At 44.6% G+C, this 22,472-nt stretch overlaps 2 protein-coding genes across 3 annotated transcripts in view; one reads left to right on the top strand and one right to left on the bottom strand.

Annotated features, from left to right (window-relative positions):
* Positions 1-22,472, top strand: part of LOC134734895 (uncharacterized) — a 99,019-nt gene that overhangs the window by 29,911 nt on the left and 46,636 nt on the right. The gene's annotated exons all lie outside the window — the stretch shown is intronic.
* The window catches only part of RHBDL2 (rhomboid like 2), a 42,061-nt gene that overhangs the window by 3,057 nt on the left and 16,532 nt on the right, over positions 1-22,472 (bottom strand). For both annotated transcript variants that reach the window (XM_055255206.2, XM_055255207.2), the window contains exons 3-6: positions 22,076-22,224; positions 17,874-17,986; positions 7,604-7,704; positions 4,860-4,920 (exon numbers count right to left, since the gene is read on the bottom strand). In XM_055255206.2, coding sequence (XP_055111181.1) covers positions 4,860-4,920; positions 7,604-7,704; positions 17,874-17,986; positions 22,076-22,224 — 424 coding nt within the window. The remainder of the gene's footprint in view (positions 1-4,859; positions 4,921-7,603; positions 7,705-17,873; positions 17,987-22,075; positions 22,225-22,472) is intronic.

The following is a 22,472-nucleotide window of genomic DNA, read 5'->3' as shown; positions in this document are numbered from 1 at the left end:
GACTACAGGCGCCCGCCACCACGCCCGGCTAATTTTTTGTATTTTTAGTAGAGACGGGGTTTCACCGTGGTCTCGATCTCCTGACCTCGCGATCCGCCCGCCTCGGCCTCCCAAAGTGCTGGGATTACAAGCGTGAGCCACCACGCCCGGCACTAGAAATGAAAACTCTTAAACCCACCCCAGACCTACTGAACCAGAAAACTTGAGGGTGGGACTCAGCTTTCTGTTTTTGTTTTCAGAAGGTGAGTTGTACCCTCCTTAGCAGATTCCTACTTCCATGGCTGTGTTTTCCAACTACCAATTGTGGTAAAGTTGTTTCTAACAACTTTGTTTCAACAGGACCTCCAGGTGACTCTGGACTAGAGTTAGGGATAAGGTTGTGGGTGATGAGGTCAGACAGGTAGCAGGGGACAGATTATGTAGGGTCTATATGGGCCATTGTAAGGACTTCAACTTTTACTGAGTGATAGGAAGTCTCTGAAAGCTCTTGAGCACAGGAGTGACATGATACATTTTGTTTGTTTGTTTGTGACAGAGTCTCAACTCTGTCGCCCAGGCTGGAGTGCAGTAGTGCGATCTTGGCTCACTGCAACCTCCGCCTCCCAGGTTCAAGCAATTCTCGTGCCTCAGCCTCCTGATTAGCTGGGATTACAGACATGTGCCACCACGCCCGGTTAATTTTTGTATTTTTAGTAGAGACAGCGTTTCACCGTGTTGACAAGGCTGGTCTCCAACTCTCGAACTCCTGACCTCAGGTGATCCACCCACCTCGACCTCCCAAAGTGCTGGGATTACAGGCCTGAGCGACCACGCCAGTGGTTTTACAAAGATTATTCTAGCTGCCATACAGGAAGCAGACTATAAGGGAGCAAGAACAGGAACTGGAAGACCAGCTGGAAAAATACGATTGTAGCAATCAAAGTGAAGAAGGATGGTGGCATTTTATACATAAAGAAACCAAGACACCAAGACTCCACTCTCAGCCACCACACTAATTGCTTGTAATTACCATCGGGAGTTCTGAAGGTGTCAGGCCATGAAAGGAAATCATTCCATATTCTCCAATAAAACTGTGAGAGCCAGAAGTTAGGCAGTCTTCAAGCAAGTCGGATCTGCGCTGCGAAAGGAGCTTCCGATTTCTTGGCCTAGAAGAACTCTGCCCTATATGTGTGGTGCTTGGAAACATCTCTTGCAGCTATCGCATTCCACACCCATCCCCTAATTCCCTGTGCTCTACTTAGTGAGCCACTGTGTCCTAGGAGATGAAAAGACCTAGTCCTTGCCTTTGGGAAAATAGCACCAGGACATGTGTTCCGACTAGATTCCCTTTCAATACTGTATTGATTGATGTTGAAGTCACTGGACAGAAATTGAGGTCGAGGAAGTATTCAATATTCATTTAATTGTAAATGACTATTACACAAAGTGCTAGATTCATGAGGCTATATAATATTCTTTTTTGTTTGTTTGTTTTTGAGACGCTGTCTCACTCTGTCGCCCAGGCTGGAGTGCAGTGCTACAATCTCAGCTCACTGCAACCTCCGCCTCCTGGGTTCACGCCATTCTCCTGCCTCAGCCTCCTGAGCAGCTGGAACTACAGGCCCATGCCACCACGCCTGGCTAATTTTTGTGTTTTTAGTAGAGACGGGTTTTCATCATGAGATCTCCTGACCTCATGATCCACCCACCTCGGCTTCCTAAAGTGCTGGGATTACAGCTACCATGCCTGGCCCATATTTTCAATCATCATTTGCATTTCCTGGTCCACATAAATAACATGCCCATGGGTCTAGGAAAGTGTTTTTAAAAAACACTGCCACATAACTGGAAACAGTTACTTTGGCTTAGTCTTCCACAATAGGAGACCTCCTCTCAGAAAGTTTTTGTAACCATTAGTATGTCAATTTCTCCAACCAGTTTCTTTCCATCTTGCCCCTTCGTATATCTGAGTCTGGCTCTTTCCTCTTTCTGCTTCCTAGGGGACTTTTCTTCTGGGTTGCTGCAGCCTCTAAACTGAGACATGTCTTCCCACTGAAAATAAGCCCTTATTCCAAGAAGCCAAACCATTGTCCTCCTTAAAAATTTAACATTTACTTTAAAAGAGTTGCCTTCATATGGATTTTTTTTTTTTGAGACAACCTCGCTCTGCTGCCCAGACGAGACTACAGTGGTATGATCACGGCTCACTGCAGCCTCGACCTCCCAGGCTCAAGCGAATTCTCCCACCTCAGCCTCCTGAGTAGCTGGAACCACAGGCCCACACCGCAACACCTGACCCATTTTTCTGTAGAGACAGAGTCTTCCTATGTGCACAGGCTGGTCTCGAACATAATGCTTGATGAAGGAATGTTTTTTAGGGCAATTGCCATTCACAATTAAGAAGAATATTTACAACTTGGCTGGGCGCAGTGGCTCACGGCTGTAATCCCATCGCTTCGGGAGGCTGAGGTGAGTGGATCACCTGAGGTCAGGAGTTCGAGACCAGCCTGACCAATATGGTGAAACCCCATCTCTACTAAAGTACAATAATTAGCCGGGTGTGGTGGCATGCACCTGTAGACAGGAGAGGCTGAGACAGGACAATTGCTTGAACCCAGGAAGCGGAGGTTGCAGTGAGCCAAGATCACACCACTACACTCCAGCCTGGGCAACAGAGCGAGACTCCATCTCAAAAAAAAAGAAGAATATTTACAACTTTATATACATTACATATTACATATTACAAAATTATATACATTTCCAAAGAAACACGTTTCAAATACAGATGCACTTATATTTTATTAATCTGGTATGTGTTGTAACTCTTCCCATTTTCAATAGTAGGTAAACCAGGCCAAAGAACTTTTAGAAATGAAGCAGACTGACTGAAGACCCCCTATCTCGGGTGACAACCTTTCTGTGCCCAAACAATGTGTCCTCTGATTCTGGGTGTGTCCCTGAACAACTGAGGAGGCAGCTCAGCTCCTGCAGTGGCTCTGCCGTCTCCCAGATACTCACTCTCCCTTCTCTTAGGTTTTGAATTTGTTATGAAGAAAAAAATTAAGAACAGTATAAACTATAAACAAGTGAATTATTTTATCTCAGAGTGAAATATTAGTGTTCTTACATTTAAATGGTCAATAAACTGAAGAGTCCCTTCCCACACACATAGTTGCCTCTGTTCCTGTAATGGGGATCACTGAACCCTCGATAGAAATTGCAAAATCTGGCCGGGCGCGGTGGCTCACGCTTGTAATCCCAGCACTTTGGGAGGCCAAGGCGGGCGGATCACGAGGTCAGGAGATCGAGACCACAGTGAAACCCCGTCTCTACTAAAAATACAAAAAAAAATTAGCCGGGCGTGGTGGCGGGCGTCTGTAGTCCCAGCTACTCGGAGAGGCTGAGGCAGGAGAATGGCGTGAATCCGGGAGGCGGAGCTTGCAGTGAGCCGAGATCGCACCACTGCACTCCAGCCTGGGCAACAGAGCGAGACTCCGTCTCAAAAAAAAAAAAAAGAAAGAAATTGCAAAATCCTGTTTTCTTACTATGTGGACAACCAACATCTTAGGCTTTATCAGGTATAACCTCTGCCTTGGCTTTCAGGTCTGACCCCAGGGTCTGTCATTCTTCCACAGCCCGCCAGGTGGAGAGAACTTCCACTGGAGCAGGTCCGTCAACAACAGTTACCACCCCCACCTTTGCTCTTAGTTTCTTCCATGCTCTATGGCCTGCTGTCATCTGGAATCTACCTTTCCTCTCAGCTCAGCTGCACTTCCACCCCCTCTCCAGACAGAATTCTTCCTAACCTCCTTTAGCATGTGATTCTAGAATTCTTGGAGATTTCAAAAGCCACATTAGTCACCCTCTTGGTCTGGGCTTCTTGAACGGTTGCCCACAGCCGCCCGCCCCCCGCTCCCCCAACTGTTATCATTAATCCTCAACTATCAGCTATCACTCAATACTTACTGGATCAGTTTTTTTTTTAATCTGAAAATTTAGAAATTGAGGAAGAAAAGAGATTATATCAGTGGTTTCCAAGTTTTCCCTTTGCAGACAAAATCACATACAGCTTCCAATATATGAAAAAGTCCAGTATGTAAAATATAAGTGAAGCTATTGTGGTTCAAGTAGAGGGGGTGCCTAGGGCTCTATTCTCTTGGCTTCCTCCACTCCATAAAGATACAAAAAGCAAAAATACGTCATGTAGACGTGTCTAAGAACCACCCATGAGAGCCTGTAAAACTCCTTTGTTTACTTCTTTCTGCTTTGTGCTGTGAAGCGGACAATTTTTTTCTAACTGTAGGCTTGCAGTTATTCTCCATGTTAGTGTTTGGGAAATGTGGAAAGGCCTTCTGAAGGCTAAACCAATAACACTGTGAAAATATTATGTGAGATGATTGTGTGAAATAGGTCATTCTTGTCAAACCCAACTAAATCAGAGTTGGGCCAGGGGACAAAAGCACTCAGAGCACGTAGCACTGCTCCAACAGTTGAATTCTCCACAAGCCCAGCTGCTGAAACTACCTGCTCTAACCATAAGACTAGTTTTACCTAATAGCTGCTGAAACAAATTGATTCTAAGAATCAGGTCTAAACAACACAAGTCTAAGACTAGTTCTCCCCACTACCATCACTCACCAACCAGCTCCGAAAGGCTGCTCTAGTGCCAATGAGCTTTCTTTCAAAATAATATGTAAATTTTATCTTTCTAATAAAACCCCCAGCCTTTTCTTTTGTACTTCAGATACACCATAGACCTCCCAGGTCTGTGTGTATGCCCCAAATTGCAATCCTGTGATTCCCAAATAAAATGTTTAGAGATTTGTCTCTATATTTTATTTTTACTTGGACAGTATGAAGTATTCACAAAACACACTTACTTATCAGGATGATGATCAGCAGTCTGAAAATTCCAAAGGCAGGAATCATTTCTTGAAAATTCTTAAAAAGAGATAAATAATAATTATATAAGCTATCTATGGACAAATGAAACCTCAACTCTACTCCCTCTTCATCTGCTCTTCATTTGAAATAATCTTCCAGTATCAAATATTTGCAAAACAAAGCATGAGTGTCACAGTCGAGTTTTTAAATGTAGTTGGGAAGTACAATGCACTTTGGAGAATAAAATGACAAGATATTTAATTTAATAATGTAAATGACACAATTTTGCTAGCCAGAAATAATCTCGATAAAAGTAATATAAAATCAACACTTAACATGTCAATAAATAAATAGATAAATAGCCGGGCGCAGTGGCTCACGCTTGTAATCCCAGCACTTTGGGAGGCCGAGGCGGGCGGATCATGAGGTCAGGAGATCGAGACCACGGTGAAACCCCGTCTCTACTAAAAATACAAAAAATTAGGCGGGCGTGGTGGCGGGCGCGGTGGCGGGCGCCTGTAGTCCCAGCTACTCGGAGAGGCTGAGGCAGGAGAATGGCGTGAACCCGGGAGGCGGAGCTTGCAATGAGCTGAGATGGCGCCACTGCACTCCAGCCTGGGCGAAAGAGCGAGACTCCGACTCAATAAATAACTAACTAAATAAATAAATAGATAGATAGATAGATAAATGCTGTTAAACTAAGATTGATGAAATGTTCCTAAGATTTTTGATTAATATTCATTTGATGTTTCTTCATCCTCTTTCCCAGTAGTATTTAGCAAAGACTTAACTGAGATTTGAGTATTACCTTAATTTTTTGAGGTAATTTCAAAAACATTGAAAATATTCATCAAAAATTATTGCAGGATTTTTTTGGGGGGCTCTTGGGGGGTTCTGTGAGGGGAGGTAGAAGACAGGGAGGGTCTCACTCTGTCACCCAGGTTGGAGTGCAGTGGTGCAATCTATAGCTCACTGCAGCCTCGAACTCCTGGACTCAAGCCTTCCTCCTGTCTCAGACTCCTGAGTAGGTGGGACTACAGGTGCACGCCAGCACACCTGGCTCATTGTTGGATTTTAGCTTTGGGTCCCTTACGTGTCACTGGCGAACTGCTGAGTGAGACATTTCTAATATAATTTATTGAATTACTTGTCCCTTCCCTTTCAAATTAGTAACTCTCTTCCCAAGGAGTAAAGATGCTGAAATAGGCATGTTTACTCTAAATCAATTATTTTCAAACTCTTGTGACCATGACCTACAGTAAGAAATAATTTACATAACAACGCAGTACACACATAAATCAAACAATAACACTGACTTTTTTTTTCTTGGGTTTAACTTTTGGCCACAGTTCCTTAAAGTGAGTCTACAACCACTAATGGGTTGCAATCCAAAGTTGAAAAACCCACTTTTCTTAGTGATTTCTATATTTGGAACAGTTTTATAATTGCTTTACACTTTTCTGCCTAGAATTTTGTTGTTGTCGTTGTTGTTGTTGTTGTTGTTGTTTGAGATGGAGTCTCACTCTGTCACCAGGCTGGAGTGCAGTGGCACAATTTTGGCTCCCTGCAACCTCCACCTCCCAGGTTCAAGCGATTCTCCTGCCTCAGCCTCCAGAGTAGCTGGGACTACAGGCACGTGCCACCACACCCAGCTAATTTTTGTATTTTTAGTAGAGATGGGGTTTCACCATGTTGGCCAGGATGGTCTCAATCTCTTGACTTCATGATCCACTCACCTTGGCCTCCCACAGTGTTGAGATTACAGGCATGAGCCACTGCACCCAGCCAAGAGCATTTCTTAGAGCATTACTTGTAAACATGAAAAGCAGGAATCACCCCAAATTTTTTTCAATGAGCGATTCATTAAATAAATCATGGTGCATCTATATAGAGGATGCTAGGGAGCAGCTGCTAAGCTGGGAGGATTTCTAAGCACTGACATGGGTAGATGGTCAGGATGCTCTATGATAAAATGCAGAACAATATAAGGGTGGTGTCATTGTTATAAGATGAACATTGGTAGGATTTTGAATACATGTAGAAAAAGGTCTGGGCTGCTCTGCCTATGAAGTAGCCGTTCTTTTATTCCTTTACTTTCTTAATAAACTTGGTTTCCTTTAAAAAAAATAAAATAAAAAGGGCTGAAAAAAATATATAAAATTGTCAACAACGTCTTTCACCACCCACCCAACTGTTAACAGATACTATATTGAGGACCTTAACTTTCTACTTTTTTATTTAAAATTTTATGTTGCACTCATTACTTTTGAAATGAGAAAAAAATGATAAAATATGAAAGGAAGCTAGGTGCGGCGGCTCACGCCTGTAATCCCAGCACTTTGGGAGGCCAACGTGTGCAGATTGCTTGAGCCTAGGAGTTCGAGACCAGCCTGGGCAACATGGCGAAACCCTGGCTCTACAAACCATAGTCAGGCATGGTGGCCCACACCTGTAGTCCCAGCTATTTAGGAGGCCGAGGTGGGAGGATTGCTTGAGCCCGGGAGGCAGAAGTGCAGTGAACCCGTATCACACCACTGCATTCCAGCCTGGGCAATGGTGCAAGACTCTGTCTCAAAAAAAAAAGAAAGAAAAGAAAGGAAACAAAATGGCATTGCCATACAATTCTCAGAAAATTGAGTGCTCAGTAAATATTGATAAATGAAGATTCGTTGAACCAAAGAAGAGTTACTGTTTTCTGTTTCTTTAAGAGACTCGTGGACTCCATGCCCATGGTTCTTACCACCAGAACATTCATAAAATAACCTCCCATCAGAGCATAGACTCCTCCTGAAGCTCCCACAAGATATCTGAGTGGGTCAAAGATGGAGCTGGCAAGGGACCCTAAAGAAATAAAACACAAAGGATCAGACATGTCTATATGTCTATATGGATCAGGAATGATAAATCTTTCTAATCTAAGGTAGACGTTGGGGAAGTTCGGCCTATTACCACCTTAGCAAGCAACAAACCTATCTTGTCCCTTTCATACCATAGAAGTATAGCTGTATCTGCTAACTACCACAGTGTTTCTGAAAACATGGAATGTTCATTAGAACAGCAACATAGCAATGACAATGGCAGAATCGTCTGGAGCCAGAATTACCAGCAGTGTGACTTGAGGAAGTTAGTTGACTTCTCTGTGCCTCAGTTTCCCTACCTGCAAAATGGGGCTATTAATAGAACTTACCTCAGTGGATCGTCAGGGGAAGTAATGAGTTGATGTATGTTTTGTGCTTAGAATACTGCTTGATGTGTATTATATATTTGTTAGCTATTAGGTTGGTGCAAAAGTAATTGCGGTTTTGCCATTACTTTTAAGGGCAAAAACTGCAATTATTTTTGCATCAACCTAATATTATTGCAAAATATCCTATGTTTAGTCAAAATACCTGAGACAATCCAACATTTTATTATCTAATAGCTATCTTTCTCAACGAGCCATAACGTGCCCTCAGAATCCTTCTCAACATACCATCCAATCAGATTCCCCAAGCAAGATGAATCCTAATTGCTAACCTAATCCTAGATTTACTGGACCAAAACAAGGCTTTACAAACCACCTTATGCAAAGACTAAAATATTCTCTCTGTACTGCTTAGTTCTATTACTTGGTCTATTCCTTTCCAGGTTGTCTTTCATTTCCTTAGTGTATAATACAAAACAATACAGTACCTACTTTGTGAAAGAAAAAGTGTCTGTCCTTAGTAATTTCACAAAAAGATGAGCAAACAACTATTATAAAGTGCAGAATATAATAACTACTATGACGAAAATAAATTTATTGTAGAAGCACTTAGGGAGGAGTGATTTTCTCAGCAGAAGGGTGGAGTCCTTGCTACTCTGAGAAGGAGGAGATAGCATTTTGATTAAACTTTGAAGAATCTTTTTTTTTTTTTGAGATGGAGTCCTGCTCTGTCACCCAGGCTAGAGTGCAGTGGCGTTATCTCAGCTCACTGCAAGCTCTGCCTCCCAGGTTCATGCTATTCTCCTGCCTCAGCCTCCTGAGCAGCTGAGACTACAGGCACCCGCCACCACACCTGGCTAATTTTTTGTGTTTTTTAGTAGAGACAGGGTTTCACCATGTTAGCCGGGATGGTCTCGATCTCCTGACCTCATGATCTGCCCGCCTCGGCCTCCCAAAGTGCTGGGATTACAGGCATGAGCCGTCACACCCAGCCTAAACTTTTGAAGAATCTTTAAGATTGGCCAGACATGGTGGCTCACTCCTATAATCTCAGTGCTTTGGGAGGCCCAGGCAGGAGACTGCTTGAGGCCAGAAAGTCAGGAGTCTGAGACCAACCCAGGCCACAGAGTGATACCCGTCTCAAAAAATATAAGAAAAATATTAGCCAAGCATGGTGGTACACACCTGTGGTCCTTGCTACACAAGAGGCTGAGCTGATAGGATCACTTGAGCCCAGGAGTTTGAGGCTGCAGTGAGCGATCATCGTGCCACTGCACTCCAGTCTGGGTGACAGAGGAAGACCTCTCCCCTCACCCCCACATAGAAAAGGATTGGATAAGAAAAACAAAAGAGAAGAAGGTATTCAGGACTTAGAGAACTGGAAAAGCAATGGCGTAGAAACAGGTATATGGATGACTGAAGATCAGTGAGAAGTAGTCCAGTAGGCCGGGCATGGTGGCTCACGCCTGTAATCCTAGCACTTTGGGATGGATCAGCTGAGCTCAGGAGTTCGAGACCAGCCTGGGCAACATGGTGAAACCCCATCTCTACTAAAAATACAAAAATTAGCCGGGCGTGGTGGCAGGCACCTGTAATCCCAGCTATTTGGGAGGCTGCGGCAGGAGAATAGCTTGAACCCTGGAGGTGGAAGTTGCAGTGGGCTGAGATGGCGCCACTGCACTCCAACCTGGGCAACAAGAGTGAGACTCTGTCTCAAAAAAATTGAAAAAAAAAAAAAAACTAGCTGGGTGTGGTGGCACGTGCCTGTAATTCCAACTACTGGGGAGTCTGAGGCACGAGAATCACTTGAACCCGGAAGGCAGAGGTTGCAGGGAGCTGAGACTGCACCACTGCACTCCAGCCTGGTGACAGAATGAGACTCTGTCTCAAATAACAAAGAAGTAGTCCAGAGCAACTTAGAGCAATGATTCTCAAATGCTAACCTATAGACTAGGGCTGGGGTGATTGTATCATAATCATAGGAGAAATTTATTTTTTAAATAGATACAAATGTCTACTTCTGACCATGAGAAGTTAATAAGAATAGGATTTGCTGTCTCACTTGAAAAAGCCAAAAGCACTGGCAACATATAGGAAAGAATGGTCTTCAAGATACTAGACATCAGAAAACAAAACCAGTAAACCCTTAGAGACAGGGAATCAGTTATTAATAGATGAGTTTTATCTGATTGCCCAGGTACTACCTTGAGGGAGATTACAGAATACAGTTCATGAAGCAGGAACCCAGCCAGATCTCAGCAAACTTTAAGTTGATGAGATGAAGTTTAGAGTCCAGATAGAGCTGGACTGCTGGAGTTTACAAGACAGGGTACCAGAGAGCAGAAAGCTGCATACAGAAAACTCCAGAAAGGAGCATGCAAGGAAATTACCCAAGCCAAGGAAAGAACCACCAAAAATGAAGTGGGAAGACTACCTGTTGCTTACACAGCACCAGAGAAGCTAAGTAACTTTCTGTACTGGAAAACTCTTTTGTTTCCACACATCATAAGTCTGGGCATTTTATGACAGGTAAGTTACGTCTCAATCTTAAAATGTATCAGGACAAAACCACACGCTGCAGAGGGGCAGGGCGCCACCACCAGTTACTCACTTCCCTTGAAACAGAAGCTCAAGTATGGAGTAGTCTTCTGTGACTAGGCGTGTTATCCCTCCTGTCTGACTTCTAGGAATGATCCTTGTTCTGAACAGGATTTGAGGTAATGTAGGAAACTGCTCTCAATACAGAATTTTTAACTTGATGAAGAAATTGGAAAGAAGAGAAATCACAGCAGGAAAATCAAGTGTGATCAGGATGAAGTTAGCATACAAAGGAAGCAAGGCCCAGGCACCCCCAGAAAAGCAAAGCCCAGGCACCCCCAGAAAAGCGACTCAGACGGCAGCCAGAGGGGGGCCTGGCAATCAGGGGCATGTTGCTAAGGTCAAAGGTGGGGCAGACCTTGGTCCCCTGCCCTCGTGGCCACCTTACCTAGACCACCCCAATAGCATGAACTGTCCTACAAGGTCACCTTACCTAGGGGAGATGGGGGGCGGTTTCTCAATGCTGGTGTTTGGTGAGTCCAAGAGTGCTCAGCCTTCACTGTGCTCCCTAACAGGCATCTGGGGCACAGGGATGCTGACCCCTGAACTCCTAACTGGGGTTGGAATTCAGGTCCCTTAGGAACACTGGGCACCTAGGGACGTGGGAGCAGGACTGGCCACAGCCGGGTTTCCCTTAGAAACAGACTGGTTGAATTAATGAACTGAACAAACGAACCAATGTGTTTTGCCCCAGAGAAAAATGAGCTTTGTCCTGGGTGGAGTGATTGCCTTTGGAAAGCCATCAAGGCCACCTCGATTGCCTTTGGAAAGCCATCAAGGCCACCTGCCAACAGCCGAGAGCTGAGCTGCTGTGTTCCTGGCTGACTCTGGCCCTTCCAGTCCTCCTCTGGGTCTGCCCCAGTCCTGCAAGCTCATGGCCAGGGTGATAATGATGGCGGCAACACCATGGTCCTCGCTGCCCTTCTTGGGGCAGGAGGGCCCCAAGGACTGATAAGCCAAATCCAGGGCCCCCCTCCGCTGCTTATCTGCCCTGCGACTTTTCTCTAGGTCCTTTCCTCCAAGCAATGTGGGGATGTGTACTGGAAAACGCCATAATTAATGGGGCATTGCTTAGAGTACACAAAAGGTTCCAGTGGTGGGAATAATTACCATCTTACCAAAAAGAATCAAACTGCTTCCAAGTAACATAACTAAGTTACAGAACAAATCTAAAAAGTATTTATGGCCTGGCGCGGTGGTTCACACCTGTAATCCCAGCACTTTGGAAGGCCAAGGCAGGTAGATTACTTGAGGTCAGGAGTTCAAAAGCAGCCTGGCCAACATGGTGAAACCACTTCTCTACTAAAAATACAAAAATTAGCTGGGTATGGTGGTGTGCACCTGTAATCCCAGCTACTCGGGAGGCTGAGACACAAGAACCCCCTGGGCCGAGTGCTGTGGCTCACACCTATAATCCCAGCACTTTGGGAGGCCAAGGCAGGTGGATCATTAAGGTCAGGAGTTTGAGACCAGCCTGGCCAACATGTTGAAACCCTGTCTCTACAGAAAAAAAAAAAAAAAAAATTAGCCAGGTGTGGGACTGCATGCCTGTAATCCCAACTACTCGGAGGCTGAGGCACAAGAATTGCTTGAACCTGGGAGGTGGAGGTTGCAGTGAGCTGAGATCATGCCACTTCACTCCAGCCTGGGTGACAGAGACTCTGTCTCAAGAAAAAAACAAAACAAAAAAAACCGGCCAGGCGCAATGGCTCAGGCTGGGCGTGGTTGCTCACACCTCTAATCCCAGCACTTTGGGAGGCCAAGGCAGGCAGATCATGAGGTCAGAAGTTTGAGACAAGCCTGGCCAACATAAGGAAACCCCGTCTCTACTAAAAATACAAAAAATTAGCTGGGCATGGTGGCGAGCACCTGTAATCCTGGCTACTTGGGAGGCTGAGGCAGGAGAATCGCTTGAACCTGGGAGGCAGAGGTTGCAGTGAGCCAAGATCGTGCCATTGCACTCCAGCTTGGGCAACAGTGCGAGACTCCGACTCAAAAAAAAAAAACAAAACTTACAGCTAACATTACACTTTGTGGCGAAATATTAATTGCTTTCTGCCTAAGATTGAAACAAGGCAAGAATATCTGTTCTCTTAACTCTTAATCAACATAGTGCTTGAAGTGCTAGCCAACACAATAAGGCAAGAAAAAGAAACAAAAGGCATATAGATTGGAAAGGAAGAAATAAAATATCCCTATTTATAGATGACATGATGATTTGCAGATGACATGAAAAATCCCAAGGAATCTAAAACAAAACAAAAACCCTACTACCAAGTGAGTTCAGCAAGGTTGCAAGGTACAAGAATAACATGCACAGGCCAGGTGCAGTGGCTCACGCCTGTAATCCCAGCACTTTGGGAGGCTGAGGCGGGCAGATCACGAGGTCAGGAGATCGAGACCATCCTGGCTAACACAGTGAAACACTGTCTCTACTAAAAATGCAAAAAATTAGCTGGGTGTGGTGGTGGGCACCTGTAGTCCCAGCTATTCGGGAGGCAGAGGCAGGAGAATGGCGTGAACCTGGGAGGTGGAGCTTGCAGTGAGCGGAGATCGCGCCACTGCACTCCAGCCTGGGCAACAGAGCGAGACTCCGTCTCAAAAAAGAAAAAAAAAAAAAGACAACATGCACAAATCAATTGCGTTTCTATGTACTAGCAATCAACATATGGACACTACAATTTAAAATACAACACCATTTAGGAGATATAAATAAAAGATACTGTTCATAGATTGAAACACTCAATATAGAAAATATATCAGTTCTCTCCAAACTGATGTACAGATTTAAGGCAACTCCTATCAAAATTACAGCAATAATTTCTATAGCTATAAACAGAATTATTCTAATGCTTATATGGAAAGGCAAAGGAATTCAAACAGCTACAGTTTTCAAAATGAAGAATAAAGTGGGAGGAATCATTCTGATTTCAAAACTTATTATATAGCTATAGTAACCAAGCCTATGTAGTTTTGGTAGAGGGATAGACATAGAGATTGATAGAATAAAAAGAACCCAGAACAGCCCCCACAAAACTATAGGCAACTGATTTTTTTAATGGTGTAAAAGCAATTCAACAAAGGAGGAAAAAGTCCTTTCAACAAATTATTCTAGCATAACTGGATATCTTCAGGCCAAACAAACGTAACAAACTTCAAACTCAAAATGGGTTACATATTTAAAAGTAAAAGCCAGGCACGGTGGCTCATGCCTGGAATTCCAGCACTTTGGGAGGCCAAAGCGGGCAGATCACATGAGGTCAGGAGTTCGAGACCAGCCTGGCCAACATGGCGAAACCCCATCTCTAATAAAAATACAAAAATTAGCCGGGCATGGTGGTGGGTGCCTGTAATCCCAGCTACTCAGGAGGCTGAGGCTAGAGAATTGCTTGAACCTGGGAGGTGGAGGTTGCAGTGAGCCGAGATCGCGCCATTGCACTCCAGCCTGGGCGACAAGAGCAGAACTCCGTCTCAAAATAAACAAATAAATAAAATTAAAGAAAAAAAAGTAAAGCATAAGGCCTGGTGCAGTGGCTCATGCCTGTAATCCCAACACTTTAGGAGGCCAAGGCCAGAGGATCACTTGAGCCTAGGAGTTCGAGGCTGCAGGCTGCAGTAAGCTATGATTGTGCCACTGCATTCCAGCCTAGGCAACCAAGTGAGACCCTGTCTCTAAAAGTGAACAAACAAACAAATAAATAAATGTAAAGCATAAAGCTATAACTTTTAGAAGATAACATTGGAAAAAATCTTCAGGACCTAAGGTTCAGTGAAAGGTTTTTAAGACACAACCCCAAAAGTACCATTCATAAATGGAAAAATTGACATTAGACTTCATCAAAATTTAAAATTCATGTTCTCTGAAAGACCTTGGTAAGAGGATAAAAAGACAAGCTACAGACTGGGTGAAAATATTTATAAACTACATATTCAGCTAATGGCTAGCATCTAGAATATATACAGAACCCTCAAAATTCAACAGTAAAAAAAAGTTAGAAAATGGGCAAAAAACATGAAGAGACATTTCACTAAAAAGATAGATGACAGATAAGCACATAAAAAGGTATTCAATAATGCATCTCAGAATGTCCCTCCAAATTTGAAAAAAAAAAAGATATTCAACATCATTAGCCATTAGGGAAATGCAAATTTAGATCATGATCAGCTGGGTGCAGTGGCTCCTGCCTGTAATCCCAGCACTTTGGGAGGCCAAGGCAGGCGGATCATCTGAGTTTAGGAGTTTGAGACCAGCCTGACCAACATGGAGAAACCCTGTCTCTACTAAAAATAGCCGGGTGTGATGGTGCACACCTGTAATCCCAGCTACTCGGGAGGCTGAGGCAGGAGAATCACTTGAACCCAGGAGGTGGAAGTTGCTGTGAGCTGAGATTGCACCACTGCACTCCAGCCTGGGCAACAACAGTGAAACTCTATCTCCAAAAAAAAAAAAAAAAAAAAAAAACAAACCGTACTCATATATCACTACCCACTTAGGAGTGAAATGGGAAAAGTTCCCTTGTCCCCCTCACAGGGCGTGCGATGGGGGTGTTGTTCGCTTCTTCAGTGCCCTGCTGCTCAAATCTCTGGGGGAGTGTTCAGACGGGCAGGCTGTGGGGCTCTGACCCCACGGCAGTGTCTAGGGATGAATTTACAGCTGAAGCCCCAGTGGGCATGTGTTACAGCGTACTCTTTTAGTTTAGCAGTCCGTAGGTGGCTTCTGTTAGTCAGCTCAATTATACTTGTGCCTTATCTCCAGGTCAGAGAGCTTTCTGTAATCCTAGGGTTCTTGCCTCGTGTACAGGAAGAATTGGATGGATCACACGTGGGCTTGGAGAATGAGTGCAAGGTTTTATTGAGTGGAAGTAGCTCTCAGCAGATGGGGTAGCCAGAAGGGGAATGGTTTTCCCCTGGAGTCAGGCCACTCAGCAGCCCGGGATCTCTGACTGCCCCAGCCAAACTCCACGTCCTTCTGCTGGTCAGTGGCCTGCTGGCGTGCTGGCGTCTGTCCTGTCATCTTCTGTCAATGTGTTCCTCTCGACATCCAGCTGTTTGTGTGTCTGCCGGCTAGGGTCTCAGGGTATTTACAGGCACAGGATGGGGGCGTGGCAAGTCAGGGTGGTATTGGAAAATGCAACATTTGGGCAGGAAAACAAAAATGTCTATCCTCACCTAGGTCCGTGGGCACAGGCCTGGGGGTGGAGCCCTAGCCAGGCACTATGCCCTCCTCTACCCAGCACTTCCCTTCCCCCCTTCCATATCACGAGCACAGATAAAATAAAAAATCAAGACAACACCAAATGCTGAATCTGAATCATTTATGCATTGCTAGGGTGAATGTAAAATGGGAGAGACATTCTAGAAAACATTCTTTAAATGTTTAATATTTAAAGAATTTTCTTTAAAAATTCACCTGTAATCCCAGCACTTTGGGAGGCCAAGGTGGGCGGATCACAAGGTCAGGAGTTCGAGACCAGCCTGGCCAACATGGTGAAACCCCATCTCTACTGAAAATACAAAAATTAGCTGGGTGTGGTGGCAGACACCTGTAATCCCAGCTACTACTCAGGAGGCTGAGGCGGGAGAATCGTTTGAACCTGGGAAACGGAGGTTGCAATGAGCCGAGATCGCACCATTGCACTCCAGCCTGGACGATGGGGAGAGACTCTGTCTCAAAATAAATAAATTAATGAATTAAGTTAAATTAAATTAAAAAATAAAATATGCCACTATCATATGATCCAACAACTGTGCCTTTGGACATTTATCCTAGAAAACTGAAAACTCTGTTCACAAAACCCCATACTTATGTTCATAAAAACATATACACAAGTGTTTGGAGTGGTGTTATTCCTAATAGCCAAAAACTGAAGACAACTCAGATGACCTTCAATGAGTGAATGGTTAAACAAGCGGTGCTATATCCATTTTATGGAATGAATACTGGGCAATAAAAAGGAATAAACTATTGACACATGCAACAACCTAGATGAATCCCCGGAGAATTATGCTGAGTGAAGAAAATCAATCCCACAAGGGTATATACTGCATTATTCCATTTATATAATATTCTTCAAATGACAAAATTATAGAACTGGAGAACAGATTAGTGGTTGCCAGAGGTAAAGGAGGATGGGACAGAAGATGGTATAGCTATAAAAAGGCATCATAAGGGATCCATATGGTTTGAAAATGTTTTGTACCCTGATTATATCAACGTGGATATCCTAGTTGTGATACAGTACTAATGTTTTGCAAGATGTCACCACTGGGGATCCCTGGTTTAAAGGGTACATAAGACCTCTAGGCATCATTTCTAACAACTGCATGTATATCTACAATTATCTCAAAACTAAAAGTTTAATTTTAAAAAAAAATGTTTCCAATAAATAAACAAACGGATGGATGGGAGTTCTAATATTTTCTTCCCATGCCATAATGGATCATGTTAGGCACACCCAGATTTAGGGATCACTGACATATGCTGCTTGTACCTACCCAGTCTTAGACCTCCTTTGCTTATTCTCTACATCCTCTTAAAGTTGTCTTTCTTAAATGCAAATCTGATCATGTTACTTCTCAGAATCATTAGTCTGACATATAAGGCCCTCCATGATCTGGCTTTAGACCTTTACTCAAATACGTACCTGTACACTAAACTACTTGCAGTATTCTTTATTCGTTTTTTTTTTTTTTTTTTGAGACAGAGTCTCGCTCTGTTGCCCAGGCTGGAGTGTGGAGTGCAGTGGCACAATCTTGGCTCACTGCAATCTCCGCCCCCTAGGTTCAAGCGATTCTGGTGCCTCAGCCCCCTGAGTAGCTGGGATTACAGGGGTGAGCCACCACCCCCAGCTAATTTTTGTATTTTTGGTAGAGACAGGGTTTCACCATATTGGCCAGGCTGGTCTCGAACTCCTGGCCTCATGTGATCCACCCACCTCAGCCTCCCAAAGTGCTGGGATTACAGGCGGGAGCACCAGGCATACTTGTAATTTCATTATGCAAAACCCTGTCTTGAGTGTGAGATACCTGAGGACAGGCACAATGACTTGTCTTTGCTTGCTGATAGTATCACTAATTCAATGATCTCTAAGGCTTAGTGTGCTCCCTAGCACATATTAGGAGTGCAGTAAACCTTGTCTTAAAGAAGCCTACTATAAGTGTCTATTTCGTTTGCTTTTAATCCTAAGCGCCCAGAGATATTGATTCTGTGTTACCTCAGAACACTGACCTGCAATCACTCCTGCCAGGTACACCAGCCCCACACGGAGGCCTTTGTGGACCATTTCCAAGGGAATACCCAAAACAAGCTGCATACAAAGATTCCCCAAGATGTGCTGAACTCTGCAAAGACAAACGATAGTTGTCAAATATTATGACTAAACCAAGCAGATATTTCCCTGGGAGATGAACAGACTTTCATGTGTTTTCTCTAGCTAAGGATGTGCTTAACTAGAATTCCATTTTCTAATTTTTCTTAGCAGACAACTCTTGTTTTATTTTTCTTTTTTCTGTGTGTGTGTGTGTGTGTGTGTGCGTGTGACTTGCTGTGTCTCCCAGCCAGGAATGCAGTGGTGCAATCTCTGCTCACCACAACCTCTGCCTCAAGGGTTCAAGTAATTCTCATGCCTCAGCCTCCCAAGTAGCTGGGACTACAGGCATGTGCCACCACTCCTGGCTAATTTTTTTTTCTTTTTTTTTGGATGAAGCCTCCCTCTGTCGCCCAGGCTGGAGTGCAATGGCATGATCTTGGCTCACTGCAATCTCCGCCTCCCGGGTTCAAGCGATTCTCCTGCTTCAGCCTCCCTAGTAGCTGAGATTACAGGTGCCTGCAACCACACCCAGCTAATTTTTTTTTTTTTTTTAAGATGGAGTTTTGCTCTTGTTGCCCAGGCTGCAGTGCAATGGCATGATCTCGGCTCACTGCAACCTCCGCCTTCCGAGTTCAAGCGATTCTCCTGCCTCAGCCTCCTGAGTAGCTGTGATTACAAGCATGCGCCACCATGCCTGGCTAATTTTGTAGACAGGGTTTCTCCATATTGGTCAGGCTGGTCTCAAACTCCTGACCTCAGATGATCTACCTGTCTCGGCCGCCCAAAGACTGGGATTACAGTAGTGAGCCACCGTGCCCGGCCTAATTTTTGTATTTTTAGTAGAGATGAGGTTTCCCCATGTTGGTCAGGCTGGTCTCGAACTCCTGACCTCATTGATCCACCCGCCTTGGCCTCCCAAAGTGCTGGGAGTTTACAGGCATGAGCCACGATGCCTGGCCTTTTTGTTTTTGTATTTGTTTTGTTTTGTTTTGTTTTTTGAGACAGGGTTTCACTCCCTTCACCCAAGCTAGAGTGCAGTGTCTCGATTTCGACTCACTAATTTCCATCTCTTGGGCCTGAGGATTCCTTAATCGTCCCACCTCAGCCTCCCCAGTAGCTGGGACTACAGGCACACACCCTGTGCAGATCTAATTTTTATTTTATTTTTTGTAGAGATAAGGGTTTCACCACGTCACCCAGGCTGGTCTTGAACTCCTGGGCTTAAGCAATCCACCCACCTCAGCCCCCCAAAGTGCTGGGATTACAGGTGTGAGCCACTGTTCCTGGCCACAAATTCTTTTTAAGTGCCTTAATATGTGCTAGGCACAGTGAAAATTATAGCCACTGTCTCATTTAATCACAACAACCTTATGAGGTAGGTACTATTCATATTACTCCATTTTACACCGGAGGACACTAAAGGACAAGGAAGCTAAGTAACTACCATATACCATATATATATATGTGTGTGTGTGTGTGTATACATATACATATACACATATATGTGTGTGTGGGTGTGTGTGTGTGTGTGTGTATATATATATACATATATATATATATATTTTTTTTTTTTTTTTGAGACAGAGTCTCACTCTGTCACCCAGGCTGGAGTGCAGTGGCACAATCTCAGCTCACTGCAACCTCCACCTCCTGAGTTCAAATGATTCTCCTGCCTCAGCTTCCCAAGTAGCTGGGATTACAGGCATCTGCCACCACACCCAGCTAATTTTTGTATTTTTACTAGAGACGGGGTTTCACCATGTTGGCTAGGCTGGTCTCAAACTCCTGACCTCAGGTGATCCACCCACCTCAGCTTCCCAAAGTGCTAGGATTACAGGCATGAAACACTGCACCCAGCCTATTATATACTATAATACTGTACTGCCTGATATTGCTATTTAACTGACATGTTCCCTCTTATCATCTTAAAGTCCTTGTGTGCAGGAGCCATGTTTGCTCAGAACATACTTGTTAAATGGAAACTGAGCAATTGGTGATTTTGCCCCTGATTGGTCAAGCCTCTGAGCCATGTGTCCTGATGCCCATTTAACCACCAAGCAAAAGTGTCATCCTTTCTATTTTATTTTTTATTTATTTTTAACTTTTATTTTTTTGTAGAGACACTCTCTATGTTGCCCAGGCTGGTCTCCGACTCCTGGACTCAAAGCGATCCTCCTTCGTCAGCCTCCCAAGTAGCTGGGACTGCAGGCACATCCCACCACACCTCAGCTACGAGTCGTTTTCAAGTCCAGGGCTGGGTAGACTGCACAGACAAGGTTGGCCCCACCTGAGACCACAAGAGTCCACTGGATAGGTGGGCCAACAGGAAGCCGCTCGCTGTCTGCAGTGGGCATGGTGGATCATGGATGCTGAGTGAGCCATCAGCATTTAAGAAACTATAAGCGGCCGGGTGCAGTGGCTCACGCCTGTAATCCCAGCACTTTGGGAGGCCAAGGCAGGCGGATCACAAGGTCAGGAGATTGAGACCATCCCGGCCAACACGGTGAAACCCCCTCTCTACTAAAAATACAAAAATTAGCCGGGCGTGGTGGCACGTGCCTGTAATCCAGCTACTCGGGAGGCTGAGGCAGGAGAATGGCTTAAACCAGGGAGCCAGAGGTTGCAGTGAGCCGAGATCGCACCACCGCACTGCAGCCTGGCGACAGAGCTAGACTCCATCTCAAAAAAAAAAAAGAAAGAAATTATAGGCAAAACTAAATGGCGGGCACTGCATCTCCTATTACCAGTATTATTCCAGATGGATAACAGTATCACACACTCATCAATATGTTCATGAACTAAGTTTATTTTATTTTTGAGACAAAGTGTCACTCTGTCACCTACTCTAGAGTGCAGTGGCGTGATGTTGGCTCACTGCAACCTCCGCCTCCTGGGTTCAAGCAATTATATTATCTCAGCCTCCCGAGTAGCTGAGATTACAAGCGCACACCACCACACCCAGCTAGTTTTTGTATTTTTAGTAGAGATGGGGTTTTACCATATTGGTCAGGCTTGTCTTGAACTCCTGACCTCAGGTGATCTACCCACCTTGGACTCCCAAAGTGCTGGGATTACAGGTGTGAGCCACTGTGCCCGGCCATGAACTAAATTTTGTTTGATGTATGGTGGTGGAGGAGGAGACTGGTGATTCAGAACCACCATTTTCATAGCCTAAAGAGTATATTTAACAACATTAGACAACTAGGGGAACATGCTTTTGGTTTTGCAATGATTTGATCTCTTCTCATTAATATTCCTAAATAAATACCAATATCGGGCAGTTATAATGCAATATGAAGTATATTGGCCTTAAGGGCACAGTGGCTCACGCCTGTAATCCCAGCACTTTGGGAGGCCGAGGCAGATGGATCAGCTGAGGTTAGAGTTCGAGACTAGCCTAGCCAACATGGTGAAACCCCATCTCTACTAAAAGTACAAAAATTAGCCCGGCCTGGGGGTGAATGCCTATAATCCCAGCTACTCAGGAGGCTGAGGCAGGAGAATCGCTTCAACCCGGGAGGCGGAGGTTGCAGTGAGCCGAGATCACACCACTGCACTCCAGCCTGGCAACAAGAGCAAGACTCCATCTCAAAAAAAAAAAGTAAAGTATACTGGCCTTAGAGTTAGCACTAGTGGGCTGAGGTCCTGGCTCTGCAACTTAGCTGTGTGACTTGGAGCAAGTGACTACACCTTTTTTTTTTTTTTTTTGAGATGGAGTCTCACTCTTGTCCCCCAGCCTGGAGTGCAGTGGCGCGATCTCGGCTTACTGCAACCTCTGCCTCCCAGGTTCAAGCAGTTCTCCTGCCTCAGCTTTCCGGGACTACAGGTATGCACCACCATGCCTGGCTAATTTTTTTATTTTTAGTAGAGATGGGGTTTCACTATATCAGTCAGGCTGGTCTTGAATTCCTGACCTCAAGTGATCTGCCCACCTCGGCCTCCATGACTACATCTTCTGAGCCTCAGACATAAAACAGTGGGAGCAATACCTACCTCTTAGGGTTGCTGTGAAGATTATGGACATAAAAGTCCCTTGTGAATAATAAAGCACTCAACAAATGTTAGAGGTTACAATGATATAATCACCTCTGATACCAGGGGCTTAACTGTCATTGCTTACCCAGCATGTACCAGCATGTATGAGATAAACCTCCAGGCTTCCTCCCTCTTCTCAGGACTGTAGATAAAGGGACTCTCCAAGATGCCTGTGTCCAAGGTGATCCACTGTTTCTGAGGCTTCCACACAGCATAGTAAATAAACACTGCCAGCTGATGGAGGGAGCAGACATGAGTGTTAACCACACCTTCCCCAGAGAGGCGCCCTATTCAAGTCCGTGGGCAGTAACCGTTTCAGATGATTCAGCTCTCAAGTGGGTCACACCATAGTGCCAGAAGGTGACATGAAATACACTTCTTCACCATCCCCCACTGTGATGGTTTCCACCATACCCCACTTCCTCCAGTGGTTGGGAGCAGTGCTAGCTCACATTGTAAGGAAGACTTTCTGAACCCTTTTT

Source organism: Symphalangus syndactylus, chromosome 12, assembly GCF_028878055.3.
Source record: "Symphalangus syndactylus isolate Jambi chromosome 12, NHGRI_mSymSyn1-v2.1_pri, whole genome shotgun sequence".
NCBI lineage: Eukaryota > Metazoa > Chordata > Mammalia > Primates > Hylobatidae > Symphalangus > Symphalangus syndactylus.
Note: the sequence above shows the minus strand (reverse complement) of the source record. Positions and strands in the feature narration are given on the sequence as shown.